The sequence below is a fragment of the Sorex fumeus genome, unplaced genomic scaffold, assembly GCF_029834395.1.
Source record: "Sorex fumeus unplaced genomic scaffold, SorFum_2.1 ptg000063l, whole genome shotgun sequence".
NCBI lineage: Eukaryota > Metazoa > Chordata > Mammalia > Eulipotyphla > Soricidae > Sorex > Sorex fumeus.
The window spans coordinates 30,877,537-30,897,662 of record NW_026606120.1 but is presented as its reverse complement, the minus strand read 5'-3'; the positions used below and the strand labels follow the sequence as shown (position 1 = coordinate 30,897,662).

Sequence of the window (20,126 nt, the reverse complement as noted above, 5' to 3'; positions counted from 1 at the left end):
CACAACTGTGCAATCGCTGAATAATATGGTAATTCTATTTTTAAGTTTTGAAATACTATTTTCCCAATTAGCATTGGCTATCCATTATAGACAATACATAATGGATAAACAATACATGATGGCTACTTGAATTAGCATTCCCAATAATAGAATTTAAACTTTTAATGTGAAAGCCCACACACACGAGTAGGTAAGACATCTGAGGGCTAGTTGCACCTGTAGGAGGAAGGGATTCAATCACAGCACCAAATGGTCCCTTGAGAACTTCCCTAAGTGATGCTTGAGCACTGAGTGTAGAGAAGCCTGAACACTGCTGAGTGTGGCCCCCAAACCAAAATATTCAAACTAAATTTAAACAAGAAAACATGTAAAAATGATGTCACTCTTGTTTTCTCTCTTAGGTAGTCTTTAAATATAAATAGATCAAGACTCTTGCATTTAACCATAATGCTCAAAAGGAGAGAGAGGGACAGAGACAGAAAGGCAGAGACAGAGAAGAAAAGAGTATGCCATTGAGGCAGGTTGGAGAAGAGGTGTGGGGGAGGGAACGAGTTGGAAATGTACACTGATGGAGAGATGGGTGTTGAAACATTGTATGAAATGCAAGCATGAATAGCTTTGCAACTATACATCACAAGGCCTCAATTTTAAAGTCTTTGGCTTTTACATATAACAGTTATATGTGTGTCATTCCAGAGGTTTCTGCATATTTAAGAACTGGCTCATCAATCACTTACAGTTTTCAAGAACCTTACCACCACACCCCCAGCAAGAACACCAGCTCCTTTGCAACTGGATTCCATGAGGATCTAACACTGACAGGAGAAGAGACCGCGATAAGCTTCAGGACAACAGGGCTTCCCTCCCTACTGCTCTTTGTTGGGGCCTTCTCAGAGGAATACTTTTCTGTTATCCTCACCACAAATGGTGAGTGTCTGTAGTGTAAGACTAAAAAGAATGAAATTGAAAGTTAGCACCATGCAGGGATGGGTCCTTTTCATGTTAAGGTGCAACATAATTGGGTGGCCTACACATCTCTATTTATTAGGCTTCACTTATTGTCACAAATAAGTGTAAATAATGTCCACATTTTAATGAATAAACAAATGAGTCTTCCATAAAATGCTGATCATTTTATGAGATCAACATAAAACTACTCCCAGGATGTATTTTTCTGTTCAGCAATAATCTAAATGACTTTTTCAGGTAATTTGGAAACAAATTTTTTATCTGGTATGTAAATTTATTAGCATTTTTTATTGAATCACCTTGAGATATAGTTACAAAGCTTTCATAATTGAGTTTCAGTCATAAATTTTTTCACCAAAGATGTCCCCAGTATCCACCCCCACACGACACCAACCCGTCTCTATGGCAGACAATTTTATTCTTACTCTCTCTGTACTTTTGGGCGTTATGGTTTAGATATAGATACTGAGAAGTCATCATGTTTGGTCCTTTATCTACATTCAGAAAACATCTCCCAGTCTGAGCTATCCCTCCATCCATCATTGACTTAGTAATCACTTCTCTATCCTGGCTGTCTTCTCCCCCAGCTTGTAAGGCAGGATTCCAACCTTGGAACAATCTTCCTGGCCCTTGACTCTACTGTCTTTGCGTGTTAGTCTTATATTATGTTATTTTATATTCCACAAACAAGTGCAGTCATTCTATGTCTGTCTTTCTCTTTCTGACTCATTTCATTCAGCATGATACTGTCCATGTGCATTCACTTACAAGGATATTTCATGACATTATCTTTCCTAACAACTATATGTTATTCCATTGTGTATATATACCAAAATTTATTTAACCATTCATCTGTTCTTGGGCACATGTGTTATTTCCAGACTCTGGTTATTGTGAGCAGCGTTGCAATGAACATACAGGTGCAAATGTCATTTCTACTGTGCACTTTTGCACCCCGGCATATATTCCCAGAACTGGTATTGCTGGCTCATATGGAAGCTCAGTTTCTAGTTTTTTGAGGTATGCCCATATTGTTTTCCAAAAAGGCTGGACCAGTCAGCTTTTCTACCAACAATGAAAGAGAGTTCATTTATCCCCACATCCTCAGCAGCACTGCTTGTTCTTGTTCTTTTTGATGTGTGTCAGTCACTCTGTTGTAAGATATCTTATTGTTGTTTTGATTTGCATCTCCCTCATGATTAGTGATGAAGAGCAGTTTTTCATGTGTCTTTTGGCCATTTGTATTTCCTTTTTAAGGAAGTTTCTGTTTATTTCCTCTCCCCATTTTGGTGCTGTTGGAGGATTTTTTGGCACAGATCTACTAATGTCTTGTATATCCTATGTATTAACAACTTACTGACAGGTATTGGATAAATAATTTTTTCCAATCAGTGGACTCTCTCTGTATTTTGGTAACTGTTTTTTTTTCAGTGTAGAAGCTTCTTAGTTTAATGTAGTCCAATTTGTTTATGTTTTCTTCCACTTGCTTGGCCAGTGGTGTTTAATCCTTAAAGATGCCTTTAGCTTCAATTATAGTGGAGGACTCTGCCTACATTTTCCTCCATGTGCCTTATGGATTCAGGCTTGATACTTAGGTCTTTAAACCATTTTGATCTAACTTTTGTGCTTGGGGTTAGACTGTTAGGACGCGGATCCTGATCTCCCTTTAACAACAAAGAGACTCCAGAGACTGCAAACAGCAAGCAAGGTTTATTGTAAGACTGGCTAGCCAAGGTCAAGCCGCCTACACAGACATGCCGGTCAGATAGGTGAGGCAAGACCCCCGAACTTCTTCAAAGGGGATCTTATATAGGCCTTCACTGGCCATTACAGCAAAGCCCGTGCATTTCATAGCCAATAGATTTGTAACAACATATACTTTCTTAACCAATCCATTTAAAAGTACATCACTCCTTAGCCTATAGATTCAAAGATCAGCATTTACGTACATAGGCATTGTGGCTAGTGGGCTAGTGGGTAACTCCGACATTTGGTTATCACCAGGCTCGATTTGATTTGGTGGAAGAGGATAAGGGAAAAGTTCCTAACAGAGGTAACAGATAAGGAAGGGCCAACAAATGGTTTCTTAATTTACATCCCAGCAGGGAAGAGTCAACAAATGGTTTCAGAATTTACATCCCAATAAGGAAGGGCTTCACAGCTAAGGCTCTACTAGGGAGGGGGCAGGAAATGGAGAGCTACTAATTAGTAGAGTTTTAACTCTGGAATCTCCCTCGGGTCCCAAGGGACCTTGCAAGACAGAGATCTGAGCTCAATTTTTTTCAGATAACTATCCAGTTTTCCCAGCACCACTTGCTGAAGAGGCTTTCCTTTCTTCACTTCACGTTTCTTGCTCCTTTGTCACAGGTTTAGTGATCATATACTTGAGTGGCTGTGTCAGAATATTCAACTCTGTTCCATTGGTCTGCAGGTCTGTTTCTAGTCCAATACCATGCTGTTTTAATTACTACTGCTTTGTAGTACAGTTTGAAGTTGGGGAAGATGATGCAACCTATCTACTCTTCCCCAAGAATTGCTTTAGCTATTTGTGGGACATTATTTTTCTATATGAATTTTATGAATGTTTTGTCAATTTTTTTAAAGAATGTCATGGGTACCCTTATAGGGACCACATTGAATCTGTATAATGCCTTGGGGAGTAGTGTCATTCTGGTAAGGTTAATCCTCCCGATCTATAAGCAAGGGATAGGTTTCCAGGAAATAAGATTTTTTTTACATAAAATATTTCCTCCATCTAAGCAAGGAGCTGCATTAAACCTCATAAAAGATAGTTTTATATGGTTTAAGGGGCCAAAAGATAGCACAGCATGAAAGAAACTTGTCTTACACTAGCTAACCTGGGTTTGACTCCAAACAGTGCAAATGATTGCATGGTATGACAAGGAGCCATCTCTGAGCTCAGAGTCCGGAGTAAGCTCTGAGCACCACTGGGTAAAACCGGAAAAGAAAAGATAAGCTAACAGGGGCTAGTGTGATCGGACAGTATGTAGGCTACTTGCCTTGCACTCTGTGAATCTGTATTCTGATCCCTGGCATTACATATGTTCCCCTGAGTGATACATGAGTATAGAGAAAGGAGTAAATCCTGAGCATCGCCAGGAGAAATTCCTGAGCACCACCAAGTTTGGTCTAACCACCACCCCCGAAAAAAAAATAAAAGAAGAAAGCAAACAAAGTATGCTGATATCCATAAGTATGAGATGAATAAGATTTACCTAACTCATCACTTATTTATGTCATATCTGTATCCAAAACCAAGCGAGTTATTACTCAACACTTGATCACCAAATCCTTCTAAGATGCTCAGTTAGAGAAAAGAATCAGGCTACAACCTTGCTTCCTTGAGCATGTGGAAGCTGAGTGCTCAGAAATCTTGCCATTATCTCTCACTGATTACTTTAGAAGGAGAGAGTAAAGAAGAGGAAGTTTCCCTTCCAAGGAGGAAAGCAGAGGGACAAAAGAGTGATAGTACACTCTTCAGAGGGATTTGCATATCATGGCAGATCACTAACATCTGTCTTATTTTTCCTGTTTCGTGATTCTAAAGAAACATTAGTAGAAAATTCGAGCAATTGCAAAACTTAATTATGCAAATGCAGATAGCACAGTGATAGGGCCCTTTGCCTTGAATGCAGTCAGCCAGGCTGAGTCAGGTTCAATTCCTCCACCCTTCTCGGAGAACCTGGCAAGCTACCAAGAGTATCTTGCCCGCACGGAAAAGCCTGGGAAGTTACCTGTGACATATTCAATATGCCAAAACACAGTAACAACAAGTCTCAAAAAATGGAGACGTTACTAGGCCCGCTCGAGCAAATTGATGAACAACGGGAGGACAGTGTTTCAGTATTTCAGGTACTGATTTAAAATGCATCAAAATAAGTGACATTAAAAGAAGTTATGTTTATGGAAAGTGAATGTTAATGTATTATTGCCAGAGGTTTTATCATTTAGTAATATGAATACCACCTGAATAATTAACTGAGAACCAAGCTTTAATTTTCTTATGTTTAACTTAAGTTTCTACCTTATGTAAGAAAAACTGAAAAAAGAGACATTTTAGGCCAGTGAGATAGTACAGTGTTGGTGTGCTTCCCCCTATGTAGTTCAGTCATCAATAGTACATGGTTCCCTGAGCCCTGCCAAGATTAAGCCTTGAGCACCCACAGGTGTGACCCAAAAGGTAAAAACACAAAATAAATGAGACAGTTAGGTCATTACTATTGAAATTAAGAGTAAAATAGGGCACTCTGAAGTTGGCCTTCAGGGCTGGAGTGATAGCACAGCGGGAGGGCGTTTGCCTTGCTCTCAGCGAACATGGCCGAACCGAGTTCGATTCCCCCGCCCCTCTCGGAGAGCCCGGCAAGCTATCGAGAGATCTCGCCCGCATGGCAGAGCCTGGCAAGCTCCCCGTGATGTAGTCGATATGCCAGACACAGTAACAACAAAGTCTCCAATGGAGACGTTACTGGGCCCACTCAAGCAAATCGACGAACAATGGGAGGACAGTGACAATGACAGGATGTGTACACAAAAAGATCAAAATCCAGTAAATTACAACAACCCTGGCACAGACATAATCCAGAAGACGTAGGCTCAATAAACACTTGTTCTTTGGTTTACTGTCTCTTAGGATGGAAAAGCTTATATCTGAAAAAAAAAGCCATTCTATACTGGGGTCCTCTTCACACAAGTGAGTGCTGTTCTGATCAGTGGAAATTTTAAGTGGTCACAGGTCATATTTTAGTCCTGGTTTGTCTTGGGTTTTCTTACAAGCCCACCTGCAGGTTCCTATTCCTGCCTCGAACAGCCTGGTGAGAGCCTGATTCTGGGTCTTTCCCCAACTCAGACTGGCTCTATTGAATAGAAATATTAATTATCAGGTGAGCCCAAATAAATACACATTAGATTTAAATTGAACTGAACAACAAGTAAAAGGTTTAGGTTCCACACTGGAAGGGTTTTTTTTTTCCTTTTCTCTTTATGAAATTCTATTTTAGTTTAAAATGCCGTTTCCCCCTTCTTTAGGAAGTTTGCAGATCACTTATAAACTAGACAGACACCAAGAACCTGATATTTTTAATCTTGGCTCTAAAACTATGGCTGATGGGAAATTTCATCGGGTGACAATTAGCAGAGAAGCAGCCGCAGTCTTTGTAGAGGTAAGACAGTAAACACAACAGCATCAATAGTAATTTAGAATGTGACTTTCAGAGAAGTGGTCCATTTGATAATAAATGCTAAGAAAAGAGCTAAGCTTTTGGCAGACTTCCATAGTTCTTTCAAGGACAATAAACAGCATGTATTATTGTTTGATATTAGTTTTATTTAGCCTATTAAATGTAATTAATATGTGACCATTTAAAATACTCAGCTGTCCTTTTCTTTGGTATGGAAATGTTGTCCAGCTTATCACAGTGACTATTGGTCCCATACCTAAGGGAACATTTTCCACTGGATGACAAAAGAATCAGTGCTACCAGTATTTTAATTCAACATAGAAAGTAAGACCCGGCTGAGACTGAGAATATATTTTTAAAATGACTATTTAAATTATGCATTTGAAAAGTGTTTTGAAGAATAATCTATATATTCAATCACTATATTTGTTTTCTGTACATGTTAAAATACAGATTATTTTGGGCCATTGAGAACAAAACATGAAGTATCATAGTAAAGGTGATAAATAGCCACAAAAGGTTCCCCCATAACACTTAAATCTCAATAAAATAAATGGTCTTCATATGATCAAAATAGATAAGCAGTGTCTTTCAAAGCTTATTTCAATTTAATTCTTGGTAACAAGGTAAAATTTAAATGTATAATGAATTTTATATCTAGACTAGAGAGATAGTACAGTGGATACTATCTCCTTTTTGAAATTTCCTTTTGAAAATAATAAAAATTTTAAGATTTGAAATATTTCATTACATTTCTTTGTTGATTATATATCTATGGTAGGTACTTAACCTGGGGAAAAAATTAAGGGAAAGGGTGGAGTAGAATTTGATATATTATGAAAATTTTCTATAAAACAGCTTTCTCCCTTGAACTTTCTAATATCATTAACATATGATTTGATTTTTTAAATGATTTTTGTCTCATTTTTATTATCAAAATTGTTCACCATTTTGAATGGACAATGCTGGTGGATGTCTAATAGGTTAACCAGACTACAAGGACACATGTCATCCTGTCCTCGGGGACCGAATTCAATGCAGTCAAATTCCTGACACTGGGGACAATTTTCGGTAAGTGTCAGAAAGCTGTCACTTTGTGATGAGGATCTGAAGTGTTAGGATAAAGACCCAGAAGGTGTTTGCCATGTTGAAAGGAATCCCTTCTCATATTTGTGATATCCCAGGGAGTGAAAAATTCTCAGAAGCTGTGACCTTGTCTCGGGGACAAGTAATCAAGAATAAGTTCTTCTGACCTTTCCACACACAGCCTTTGCTTGATAATCAAGCAGAATGAAGGTTGGTTGTTTTTGTCTAGCAATTAGGAAACACTAAACTTCTTGGTTTCTACTGTATAAACCAAGCTCACACTGACAAAAATCAGACATCAATAAATGACTTATTGATAAAGCTAGATTTTTACACTTTAGAAAGGATGATTTTTACTTTAGCCAATAAGTATGCTTTGGACTGTATTGGTTCCTGTTTTGCCTGGGAAGGGGGTGAAGAGGAGAGGTGCCTTTATTGTCACAGGTAGTGCTGTACCATGGCTCCGGTCCCCTCCCCTGTTTTTAATAAGAATTTTTTTGATTGACTACTGCAAGTTTTGCATCCTACGCTTAACTCATATTCATTCATGTATTTCCCCATATATTAAAACAATTTTTGCACGGCAAAACCTGGCAAGCTACCGGTGACGTATTAAATATGCCAAAATCAGTAACAACAAGTCTCACAATGGAGATGTTACTGGTGCTCGCTCAAGCAAATTGATGAAAAACGGGAGGAGCAAATTACAGATGTGATATTCTACAAAATACCGTCATGACCACTATTCACTCTCTTCAGATTCATGATACTCTTTTATTTGAAGATGATTTTTTCCCTTTGGTTTTTGGACCCACCCAGTTGTGCTCAGACTAACTCCTCACTCTGGCCTCAAGGATTTCTCCTGGGAGGCGTCAAAGGACAATAGGTGGCCCAGCAATGAGACCCAAGCTGCCTGCATGCGAGGAAAATGCCCCACCCACTATACTGTCTCTTCACCTCTAGATATAAAACTCATTACACATTTAAATTTTACCTTTTCAGCAAGAATTAGTTTAAAATAAGCTTTGAAAGGCATAGTTTATCTTTCTGGTTCATATATAAGATATTAATTTTATTGAGATTTAAGTGTTATTGGGGAAACCCCTTTTGTGGCTGTTTATTACTTCTGCTATACTTCATATTTTGTGATCAATAGTTCAAAAGAGTCTGCATTATCTTTTCAGTCAATGATACACTGTTTCTTTAGGTCATTTATTTTACCCCAATTTTAAAACGATTATTTAGGCACTATGACTTATACTGTTATGAATAATATCTCTGTTTACTGTTAAGAGTAATGTTACTATACCTTGTTGCTACTCCTGGTCTGGACATCCCAGTTGTATACATGTGCATTAGTTAAAACTTGAGATTAGGAAAAGCCCATGAATGGATAATAAAAATACACAGTATCTGTAAATTCTATCATGACTTTTGGTCAGACAATGGACAAATATTATGATTTCTTATTTTATGGACAAAGGAAATATTACAAATTCTAGTTCTTTGCCAGGGCTCTTGTGAAGGTGACAAGGCACAAGTGGTGATGCAGCTTAAGTGAAATCTCTAGTTGCAACTGTTGAAGATCCAGATTAAACTAAATCAGGAGTGTACTTTACCTCTTGATTGAGCTAGTTTAGGTATTTAGTCCCAGTTTAAACAGATTAAACTTGTTTGGGAGATTCGTGACTTCTTGACTTGCTCTAGTGGGGGTTCTGTATTATAAAGGTGCCTTAAAGGTGGATAAAGACTTTCTTGATTCTTTGACTGAAAGGCAGCTAACATTTAGGCTCCTGTTTGAGGTCACTGTTCTAGTTCCATTCCTCTTTTGTGGAAACACTGATGGATCAGTTTGCTCAGGAATGAAGATGGGAGCAACTATTTCCCATTTGGAATAGGAGACACTTGCAGCTACAGAAGTGCAGTTGTAGAATTGAGCATCTGGGTCCCAATATATGACTTTGACTAAATTTCTTGGTCATCTGTATTCCCTATTTTTTATGATGTAATTGAATTTTGTACTTCTATCTGAAACACACAGTATAAGAAATGACAAAGAACTGGAAAACCACTGAAAGAAATAAACTGATCGCCTAGCATTCAGTAATGATAACAATAGCAATACATATAGATATAATAAAATTCTTAAAAGGACAAAGATAAAAATCAAAGACCACATTTACCTTAGAGAATAGTGGAATGGACCTTCCTCCCTAAAGACTGTGCTCAACAAAATGACGTTGCTGAACATATTATAAGAAGTAAATTTACTATAACTGTTTAAATGGAGCTTTTAACATCCAAGTGGAGGAAATTTTATCCAAGTAGATGAGAACATTTTTATGAGAAGACTTCCTTTTTTAAAATTTATCATTGAGCTCTTTGGGTGCCCTAATGCTAGTTATATTTGAGAAGACTTAGTAATAGATTATTTCCAGTAATCCATGAGACCACCCAGAGCCACACTTAGAAAATATGCAGTTTCTGAGTGGAGTTTTGGTTTAGTCTACCCCCGGGAGCTGATTTCTTTCTCAATGCCAGAAGAAATGTCTAGATGAACTTTCCCCCAAGTCATCACGACAGGCATGTTCAATGAACAAAATAAACAAAGACACAATTTCCTATCATCAGTGACTCCACTGTCTGTGAGGAGAAAGGAGGCATGTTCAGAAGTTTCCATGATTCAAGGTAGAAAATTGCTATTACTAAGTGTAAAATTGAAAAAAATTTTTTCAAGACAATAAAGAAGTATGTGGTTAACTATGAAAAGTGATTTAGCCACATTTTTGAAGGAGATCATTTTAATTAAAAGGTAAAATGACAAAGTTCATTATATACATTTGACTTTTCCTACAAGTTTAAATATAGAAGTTATTGGCAGAGAATTTAAAATATTATTGACATGGTTCAAGAGTAATATGTTAAGAACTGTCTTTCTCAGTTAGAAGTTAAAGTTGAAATTTAAGTAAAAGTTATAGCCTGTAGCAATTATACAATAATTATATTATACATATTCTAATAAAATTATACATATTCCAATTTCACCTGTGTCTAGGGGCATGCATCTTGATCAAAAGTTCATAAAATATTTCATGTTTTAGATGACTTTATGTTAGGGTGGTTTTTAATCTAATTTTGTTGCTACTTTTATATAAGTAACTACAAGAAGGCTATAGTTCTTTTGTTCATAATTAGAGTGCATAAAGAAAACTTCTGGAGCAATACCACAGCGGGTAGGGCATTCGCCTTACAAGCGGCCAACATGGCCTACCCAAGTTCAATTCCTCCGCCCCTCTCGGAGAGTCCGGCAAGCTACCGAGAGTATTTGGTTATCGAGTACGAGAGTATTCGATATGCCAAACACAGTAACAACAAAGTCTCCAATGGAGACGTTACTGGGCCCGCTCGAGCAAATCGATGATCAACGGGAGGGCCTTTACCTTTACCTTATTAAATTATAGTAAAATACACCATCAGTCTTGGAAAAAAATGCATCAATTTCTCAAAGCAAGTTATTGCAAATTTTTTCATGTCAACTAGTACTTTTTTCTTGTAAGCTGTTTTCATACATTAAGCTATCCATTTGCTAAAAATAACAATTTTATCTTTTGTCTTTATATGACCAATTTACTATTGTTATGTACTATGACTTTCCTTTGGAAAAAGATAATTCAGCATTATTGTCAAATCAATGTACTAACTTTTTCCCTATTTTTTATCAGTTTTATTAGTGATGATTAATTAGGTTCTTTTTCAAGGTACTATATAATAACACCTTAATCCTAATTTAAATACAAACCATGAGCCCAGACCCAACCTCAGGGCCTTGCAAGACCCCAGCCCCAGCAGAGGCAAATGCGGAGCACCGCCAAAAGATGGCGCCCAGAAACTTCAGGAGCACCTCAGAGGGTATTATTAGATGACAGCAGAAGGGACATAAGCGGCCCCTCCCACCCACAGGTATGGCAGCATGGTTTGTGTAGCCTCCGAGAGGCAGCTTATTTCCCCCTTTCCCAGCACATTGGACTCACAGCTAAACCTCCATTTCCGTATTCTAAAGTGGACATCCTGCCTATCCCAAACATATTAGGCTATAGACCACTGGCCTAGTCCAATCAAAGTATACTGAAACAGCCACCTCCATCAACCAAGCTCATCCGGAATCCTTTCTCAAAGCAAGAGAAGAATACTGATAGTGAACAGGAAGGTCCCACCTCCATACCACCACAACAACTTGAAGAAACAATCCCCACCACGGGGAGAGGATGAAGAAGAGTCCAGAGTGCTCAACAGGAATTACCCACAAATAGGATGTCTCCGAAAAAGAATTCAGAGATGAAATGTTGAAGATGTTCAATGAACTCAAAGAAAAGGTGGAACATACATTCAGCAAGTTAAAGGAGGACATGAAACGAATAATGGAATGGACAGCCAATAAAACTCAGGAAGAAATGAGCAAAGAAGTAAAAAAGCTGCAAATAGAAATGTCACAAATAAAAGCATCGGTAGGTGAAATAAAAAACTCAGTGGGTGCCCTCAACAGTAGAATGACTACAGCTGATGACAGAATAAGTAAGCTTGAAGATGAGCAGAAGAAAGCTTATAGGCAATAACAAACAATGGGAAAAAACCTCAAAATAGCTTTAGGATGAATCAGAGTCCTAGAGAATGAAATCAAGTGGAACAACACGAGAATCGTTGGAGTACGAGAAGGACAGGGAGGCAAACCCAATGAAAAAGCCACAGTTAAAGATATCATCACTGAGAAGTTCCCAGAGCTGGAGAATGCAGGCATTCAGATCCAAAGAGGCAGAAGTGTGCCAGTCAAAAGAGACCTAATAAAAAGGCATATCATAGTCAGAATGATGGATGCCATGGGTAGACACACAATAATGCAAGCAGCAAGGTCAAAGAAGGAAATCACATACAAAGAATCACCCCTTAGATTTACAGAACTCCTATCAGAGGAAACCCTTCAAGCCCAAAGATAATGGTGGGATGTAGTGAAGAAAATCAATGAAATTAACACCTCACCAAGAATAATTTATCCAGCTAAACTTTCACTCAAACTTGAAGGAACTATACACTATTTCATCGATAAACAACAGCTCAGGAACTTTATAGATTCAAAACCAAACTTAAAACAAGGACTAAAAGGGCAAGAAAAAAAAATCCTACAAACACAACATCGACAGGAAGATGGCTCAAGGCCCTATACCAATATATCTCTCAATGCCAATGGTGTACATGCACCAATTAAGAGACACAGATGGCAAAATGGATTCAGAAACTGAATCCAACATTTTTCTACCTACAAGAAGCACATTGGAACAGTCAGAGCAAACACAGTCTCTACTTCAAAGCATGGAAAACAATCCTGCAAGCAAACAACTCCCTCAGAAAAGCCAGGGTGGCTATCCTAATATCTTACAACATTGATTTCAGGTGAAAAAGATTAGAAGGGACAGAGAAGACCATTTTTTAATAATCAGTAGATATGTACAGCAGGAAGAAATCACACTCCTAAATGTACATGCACCTAATGAGGGACCAGCTAAATACGTAAAACAACTGCTAAAGGATTTTATTAAGGACATTACTAGCAACACAATAGTAGTTGGAGACTTCAACACCATCTTATCACCTCTAGATAGTTGAAGAAGATTAAAACTCAGCAAGGAAACACTGACTTTGGGGGAAGAAATAGAAGAGAGAGGGCTGGTAGATCTATACAGGGCTTTACATCCCAAAGAGAGAGAATACACATTTCTTTCCAGTGCACACGGAACATTCTCCAAAATAGACCACGGGCTGGGTCACAAAAAATACCTCAATAGAATCAGGAATATAGAAATTGTATCAACTATCTTTTTAGATCACGATGCATTGAAGAGAGAAGTTAATCACATAAAAATGCAGAGAACCAAATCAAACACCTGGAAATTAAACAACTCAATTTTGAACAACAAGTGGGTCAGGAAGGAAATCAAGTAATAAATCAAAAGATACCTGGAAACAAATGAGAATGAAGACACGACTTACCAGAATTAGGGGACAAAACTAAAGTTGTATTAAGGGGAAAATTTACAGTGCTGCAAGAGTTTCTTAGGAAGGAATATAGGACCCACATAAATAACTTGACTTCATAGCTTAAGATTTTAGAAAAGGACCATCAAAAGTACCCCAAACCAGGCAGAAGGAAAGAATTAATGGATGGATTCACTAGCGAATTCTTCCAAACATTTAAAAAAAATTTTTTTTATTGATGAATCACCATGAGGTACAGTTACAGAATTACAAATTTTCGTGCTTGTGTTTCACTTATACAATGCTTGAGTACGCATCCATCCACCAGTGCCCATTCTTCACCACCGATGATCCCAGTAGCCTTCCCACACACACCCCATGCGATTCCGCCCACCCCACACGGAATCTGTGGCAGAGCATTCCCTTTTGTTCTCTCACTTCTTTCAGTATTGTGGTTTACAATAGAGGTATTGAGTGGCCATCACGTTTGATCTATAGTCTACTTTCAGCGCACATCTCCCATTCCAAGTGGGTCCTCCAACCACACTTTACCTCGTGTTCCATTCTCTATCTGAGCTGCCTTTACCTCCAGCATGTGAGGCCAACTTCCAAGCCATGGAGCAAAGCTCCTGGTACTTATCTCTACTATTCTTGAGTGCTAGTCTTCCATTCTGTTACTTTGTATTCCACAGATGAATGCAATCTATGTCTGTCTCTCTCATTTTGACTCATTCCACTTAGCATGATACTTTCCATGTTGATCCACTTATAGGCAAAGGTCATGATTTGATCTTTCCTAACAGCTACATAGTATTCCATTGTGTAGATATACCAAAGTTTCTTTAACTAGTCATCTGTTCTTGGGTACTCGGGTTTTTTCCAGATTCTGGCTATTGTAAACAGTGCTGCAATGAACATTCGAGTGTAGATGTCATTTCGACTATACTTTTTTGCCTCTCCAGGATATATTCCCAGGGGTAATATTGCTGGCTCAAATGAGAGCTCAATTTCTAATTTTTTGAGAATCATCCATACTGTTTTCTGAAATGGCTGAACCAGTAAGCATTCCCACCAGCAGTGTATAGGGTCCCTTTTTCCCCACTTCCATTCCAACACTGGAAAGGAATGCAATGAGATGTTTATATAGTTGACACTTACATAAGGCAGAGTTCAGAAGGAATGTTATACCCTGCATTTGAATACTTGAGTATAATTTTTATTAACATGAAAATGCTGTTCTAGACGTGGTATGGGCCATAAACCATGACAATAATATACACAGTCAGCGAAAATATTTTGTATGTTTTATTATATACGTGGACTGGAGTGATAGCACAGCGGTAGGGCGTTTGCCTTGCACGCAGCCAACATGGCCGACCTGAGTTTGATTCCTCCACCCCTCTCGGAGAGCCCGGCAAGCTACCGAGAGTATCTCGCCTGCATGGCAAAGCCTGGCAAGCTCCCCGTGATGTATTCGATATGCCAAACAGAGTAACAAGAAGTCTCACGATGGAGACAATACTGGGCCCACTCGAGCAAATCGATGAACAACGGGACGACCATGATTATATACATATTGTATTCTTTTAAAAGGATAAGGTAAAGGTAAAGGCCCTCCCGTTGATCGTCGATTTCCTCGAGCGGGCCCAGTAACGTCTCCATTGGAGACTTTGTTGTTAGTGTGTCTGGCATTTCGAATACTGTTGGTAGCTTGCCGGGCTCTCCGAGAGGGGCGGAGGAATCGAACTCCGGTCGGCCATGTTGGCCGCTTGTAAGGCAAACGCCCTACCCGCTGTGTAAAATGCTATTAAGAAATTCATCACTTGATCACTTGATTTCCTGTTAATCATGGATTTGCTTGAGCGGGTGCCAGTAACGTCTCCATTTGTCTCTGTCATGTGCTAGTGTAGCCCAATGGTATCTGCTCATTCCAGGAACACGAAGAGCCTCAAAGCGATTGTTCAGGATTTTGACGAAGAAGTCTGACCATCTTGTAGATAGGTGGCCACACCGTCTTTTGACATCCCGTGGAATCTATTCGATAATGCCTCTAGTCCAGCAGTCATCTCCAAATTTCATTACGTATCCAGCCCACCTGATTTTCGATGCCTTGGCAAACAAGACAGCATCCCTGAATCTTGATTGTCGATGGAGGTCAGAACATTGGATTTTTTCTGTCATTTGAATGAAACATGATACTCCATGCATAGCTCTTTTGATTCCTCTTTGGGAGACATGCATAGCATTCTCATCCTGTTTTTGTAGGGACCAGGTATCTGAGGTGTATGTTAATGCAGGAAGAACAGTGGAACCAAGAGATGTGCATGGAGCCAGAGGTTCTTCATCCTCTTAGCTATTTCTTAAATGCTCTGAAGGCGTTCAAAGCCACTCTCTTCCTTTGTGCAACTCAGTTGCCAGGTCATTCATCATGTTGAGTTCTCGACCTAGGTACACATAACTGTTGCATTCAGAGATGTTCATTCCCTTGAGAGCGAATGGAACGTCAGGAACGAGTCCATTTCTCATAAACATTGTCTTATGAGATTCAGCTGTATTCCAACCTTTCCACATTCACAGTCGAAGTTGACCAGCATTTGTGCTGCTTGGCTAATGTTTGATGTTATTAGAATGATGTCATCATCGAAGCGGAGATAGTGTAGTTGCTTACTGTCTATCTTCACTGCCATTCCTTCCCATTCCAGTCATTGCATGATGTTCTCGAGGGTGGCACTAAAGAGTTTCAGTAAAATGGTATCACCCTGCCGAACCCCTCTCTTGACATGGATGATCACTTTCTTGTAGAATGGAGAGATCTTAGTAGTGAATCCATAATACATCTCATGGAGGATCATGATGTATTGAGTGAGTTTGAATGCCCTGTTTACCTAGGGCTTCGACGACCACTTCAGTCTCAACAAAATCAAAGGCCTTCTTTAAATCAATGAACGTTAGACAGAGTGGCATTTGAACTCCTGAAAGACCTCAATGGGCTTGGTTATCATGTGAATATGGTCAATCGTGCTGAATCCTTTGTGGAACCTGGCTTGCTCGCATAGTTGTCCTTCATCTAGTGTTCTGCCAATCCTATTCAGGATGACTCGAGTGAACAGATTGCAGACCACAGACAACAGGCAGATCAGGCGATAGTTGCCAATGTCATGGATGTCTCCCTTCTTGTATAGTAAAACAGTCCTGCTGCTTTTCCATTGGGATAGAACCTTGCATTCAGACAGGTAGCATCTGAAAAGCTGAGCCAGTGTATTGATGAGTACTGACTGCAGGTTCTTCAGGTGTTCGAGTCTGACATTGTCTGGGCCAGGTGCTGTTTGCTTCTTTACCAACAATTGGTGTGTCAGGTTTCAGAAGGGAAAACCTTGGGAACAACATATCCATCCTGTGGAATTTGTTATGTGTGCAGATGGATGTGGCTATCAAAGGGATCCGAGAAGAAGTCATAGATGATCTTCTCCATTGCCCTTTTGGAAGATGTGATAGATCCATCAGGACGTCGGAGGGCAGTCATCTTGGTCTAGTAGTTGGCGAAGTACAGTCGGACGTTGTGAATGCTTTTCCTATCTTCTGCCACATGAGGCAGCACTGCTATTCCTCTCTTTGAGGTTTTCCTTTATCGCTTCTCTACACTGCTTTGCGAGCTCAGACATTCGCTTGCGGTTACCTGAGGCTTGTGTCAAGCCATGGTGGCAAATGAGCTTGAGAGTTTTTGAAGACAGGCATCTTTTTCTAGCTATCTCTGTCTGGGTGCTCCTTGATCAATCATGGAGATGCTGAAACAGTCGATCGTATTCTTTGTCAATGTTGTCAAAGGTGGTATCTTCCCATGTTGCCCCAATAGTGCCAAAGAGCTCCCAGTTCGTGGTCTTTCTGGAATTCTCTTCTTAAACTTTGTAGCCCTTTCTCCCCACTCCGTGAAGCAGAATTTTGCACAAAGGAGATGGTGGCTTGATCCCCTTTGTAATTTTGGGACAACAGTGACATCGGTCAGACAAGACCGTTGATTGAATATGATGTGGTCAATTTCGTTTTAGAACCATCCACCAGGAGACTCCCAGTTGGTGGTCTTTCTGGGAGTTCTCTTCTTAAACTTTAAAGTTTAGATTCGGCCTTCTGGAACTCTGAGTTACCATGGATGGTCTTGGTCGACATGATGAACTCAGACAGTCACTCTCCCTGTGCATTCCATTCTAGGCCATGGGTCTTGATGTGGAGTTCTTCGGCTGATCTTCTCGATCTTATCTTGCCATTAAAATCACGACAATGATCTTGTAGAAGGTGTGGTCTTCTTTATAGAAATTCTCCAGCTCCATGTAGAACTTCTCAATTTCTCCTTCATCATAATCGGATGTTGGTGCATAGACAATGAAGATAAAAACTGCCAGCAGTGAGCCACATCTATTCAACTGTAATCATCTGATTTGGGTTGTTAGGCATTTGAATGAATCAATGCTCATGGCCAAGTTCATGTTTACAAGGACACTGACGCCTCCGATGCCTCTTTTGTCGCATGTTCTGAGGAACAGTTCTTCTCCAGTGTCGAAAACAGCGTGATGTGATCGATGTCTTCTTGTCTCAGTCAGACCAATGATGTCATACTTGATCTTTTGTGCTTGTACCATCAGGTCCTCAATGGATGCATCTGATGCCAGCGTGTGTGCATTGAATGTACATTCATTTTCGTCTTTTTTGTTTTGGCAGCCTAGTTTGGCCTAGAGATTTTATCAGCCTCTCCTTCCTCATCCTTCTCAACGCTGCCATATTGGTGACTCCTTCAATGTCAGGGGAATGAGACCCATTGTAATTACTGGTTTTGGCATATCGAATTTCTTATTCGATAAGAGATTTATAATAAAGGTAAAATACATTCTGAGTAATCTACTGTATTTTTAATACTGTAAACTTTCACCTATTTCCACAATAGTCTGTACAAAATTGACATGTGCAGTGCCCATGTTGTTCAAAGTTCACTGTATTTCAAATCAGGATAGTCATGTGACTAAATCTTATGGGGTCAATTTTCTGCATGGATACATTATTTTCATATACAATTTAAATTCTCTAGATGTGAAATATATTAATAAGTAATTTATGAAAATCAGTTCCTAAAATCTGTGTGAAGAGAGTAGATATTAAAAACTTCATTGACTTCTTGTGGCATATGTTCATCTTTGTTATGCTTTGTCTCAGAAGTCAGAGGGAAATTTCCAAAAGGAAAATTGTAGAGTGGTAAGATGCAGAACTCAGAAATTTCAGGAAAAAATATAGATGTAAAAGTCTCAACAAGATATTAGTAAATTAAATTCAGTAACATAAAACAAATTGTGTGCTGTGACCAAATAGGATTTATCCCAGGAATTTAAAGTTGGTGCGTGCAACAGAGACAAATCAGTGTAACATACCTTATTTTTAAAAAAGCAATAAGCTTTCTTGACAAAAAGCACTGAACAAACTAGAACCAGAAGAAAATTCCTACCAACCCACTCACCACAGAATCATACTCCATGATTGAGGCTGTATCCCTTAAGTTCTGAGATGCTGTAGACTGATGCTAAGTAAATTTAGTCAAATAGATAAAATAAAATCCTAGAAACATTTCTCTGAAGATTTAATATAGCTGAAAATATCTGTTGTAGATTTTCTCTTTTTTTGAGGGTTTTGTTTTTTGGTGCCTAATATTTAGAGAGGGTAGCACTGCACTGCACTGCACTGTCCTCCCATCGTTCATCCATTTGCTCATATGGACTAAGATAGCACAGCGGGTAGGGCGTTTGCCTTCCAAGTGGCCAACATGGCCGACCCGAGTTCGATTCCTCCGTCCCTCTCGGAGAGCCTGGCAAGCTACCGAGAGTATTCGATATGCCAGACACAGTAACAACAAAGTCTCCAATGGAGACGTTACTGGGCCCACTCGAGCAAATCGACGATCAACGGGAGGGCCTTTACCTTTACCTTTACCATGCTGGCAAGATAATCTCGGTAGCAGGCCAGACTCTCCAAGAGGGGTGGAAGAATCGAACCCTGGTCAGCCATGTGCAAGGCAAACGCCCTTCCCACTGTGCTATGGCTCCAGCCCATCCAGAATGGGCAAATCCATGAAAACATTGGATTTTTATTCTAATGTATGAATACATCAGTTATGGAACCAAATTTGATGACAAAAGAAAAGAAACTGGAGGGCATAAGCGTTAAGGCCACGGATATAAGGGAGGCACAGCTTTTGGGGCATGGGGCAGAGGGTGGATAAACAAATTCCTTGCATATGAGTGAGATTATTCTGTGTCTGCTCCTCTCCTCTGACTCATTTCACTCAGTAAGATATTCTCCAGATTTATCCATGTTGCAGCAGATTGCATGACTTCATCTTTCCTTCAGGTAGAGATGACCATATTCTAGCTGGAGGTATATATTTGCAGCAGATAGGGCACTTATCTTGCATGCAGCCAATCCAGGTTTGGTCACCGACATCTCAAAACTCACCTGAAGTGATCCCTGAGTGCAGAGCCAGGAGTATGTCCTGAGCTTCTGAGGACTGCTGGGCATGAACTCTCCCCGCACCCTCCCGCCCAAAAAGAAGAGATGTCTGGGTAAAGAATGCTATTTCACTTCTTTCCGACTCTTCAAATTTGAGTGTTGGAAAGATAAACTGAGAAGGTTTGCAAAGTAGTCATTTGCTAATTATGTCTTTTATTTAAAATAAAGGAAATTTACTGTTTTATCAACTCCAAAATAGTAGGGCAAGATTTATGTTTATAGGCCAGAAAGATAATACAGGAGTAAGGAGTCACCCTCTTACTGGGGTTAGATGTGGCCAACCCTAGTTCAATCTCTCAC

The 20,126-nt window shown here is 39.4% G+C and overlaps 1 protein-coding gene across 2 annotated transcripts in view; it reads left to right on the top strand.

The window, feature by feature from the left end:
• The window catches only part of LOC130035380 (contactin-associated protein-like 3), a 197,020-nt gene that overhangs the window by 165,504 nt on the left and 11,390 nt on the right, over nt 1-20,126 (top strand). For both annotated transcript variants that reach the window (XM_056127055.1, XM_056127054.1), the window contains exons 18-20: nt 697-927; nt 6,016-6,149; nt 7,151-7,238. In XM_056127055.1, coding sequence (XP_055983030.1) covers nt 697-927; nt 6,016-6,149; nt 7,151-7,238 — 453 coding nt within the window. The remainder of the gene's footprint in view (nt 1-696; nt 928-6,015; nt 6,150-7,150; nt 7,239-20,126) is intronic.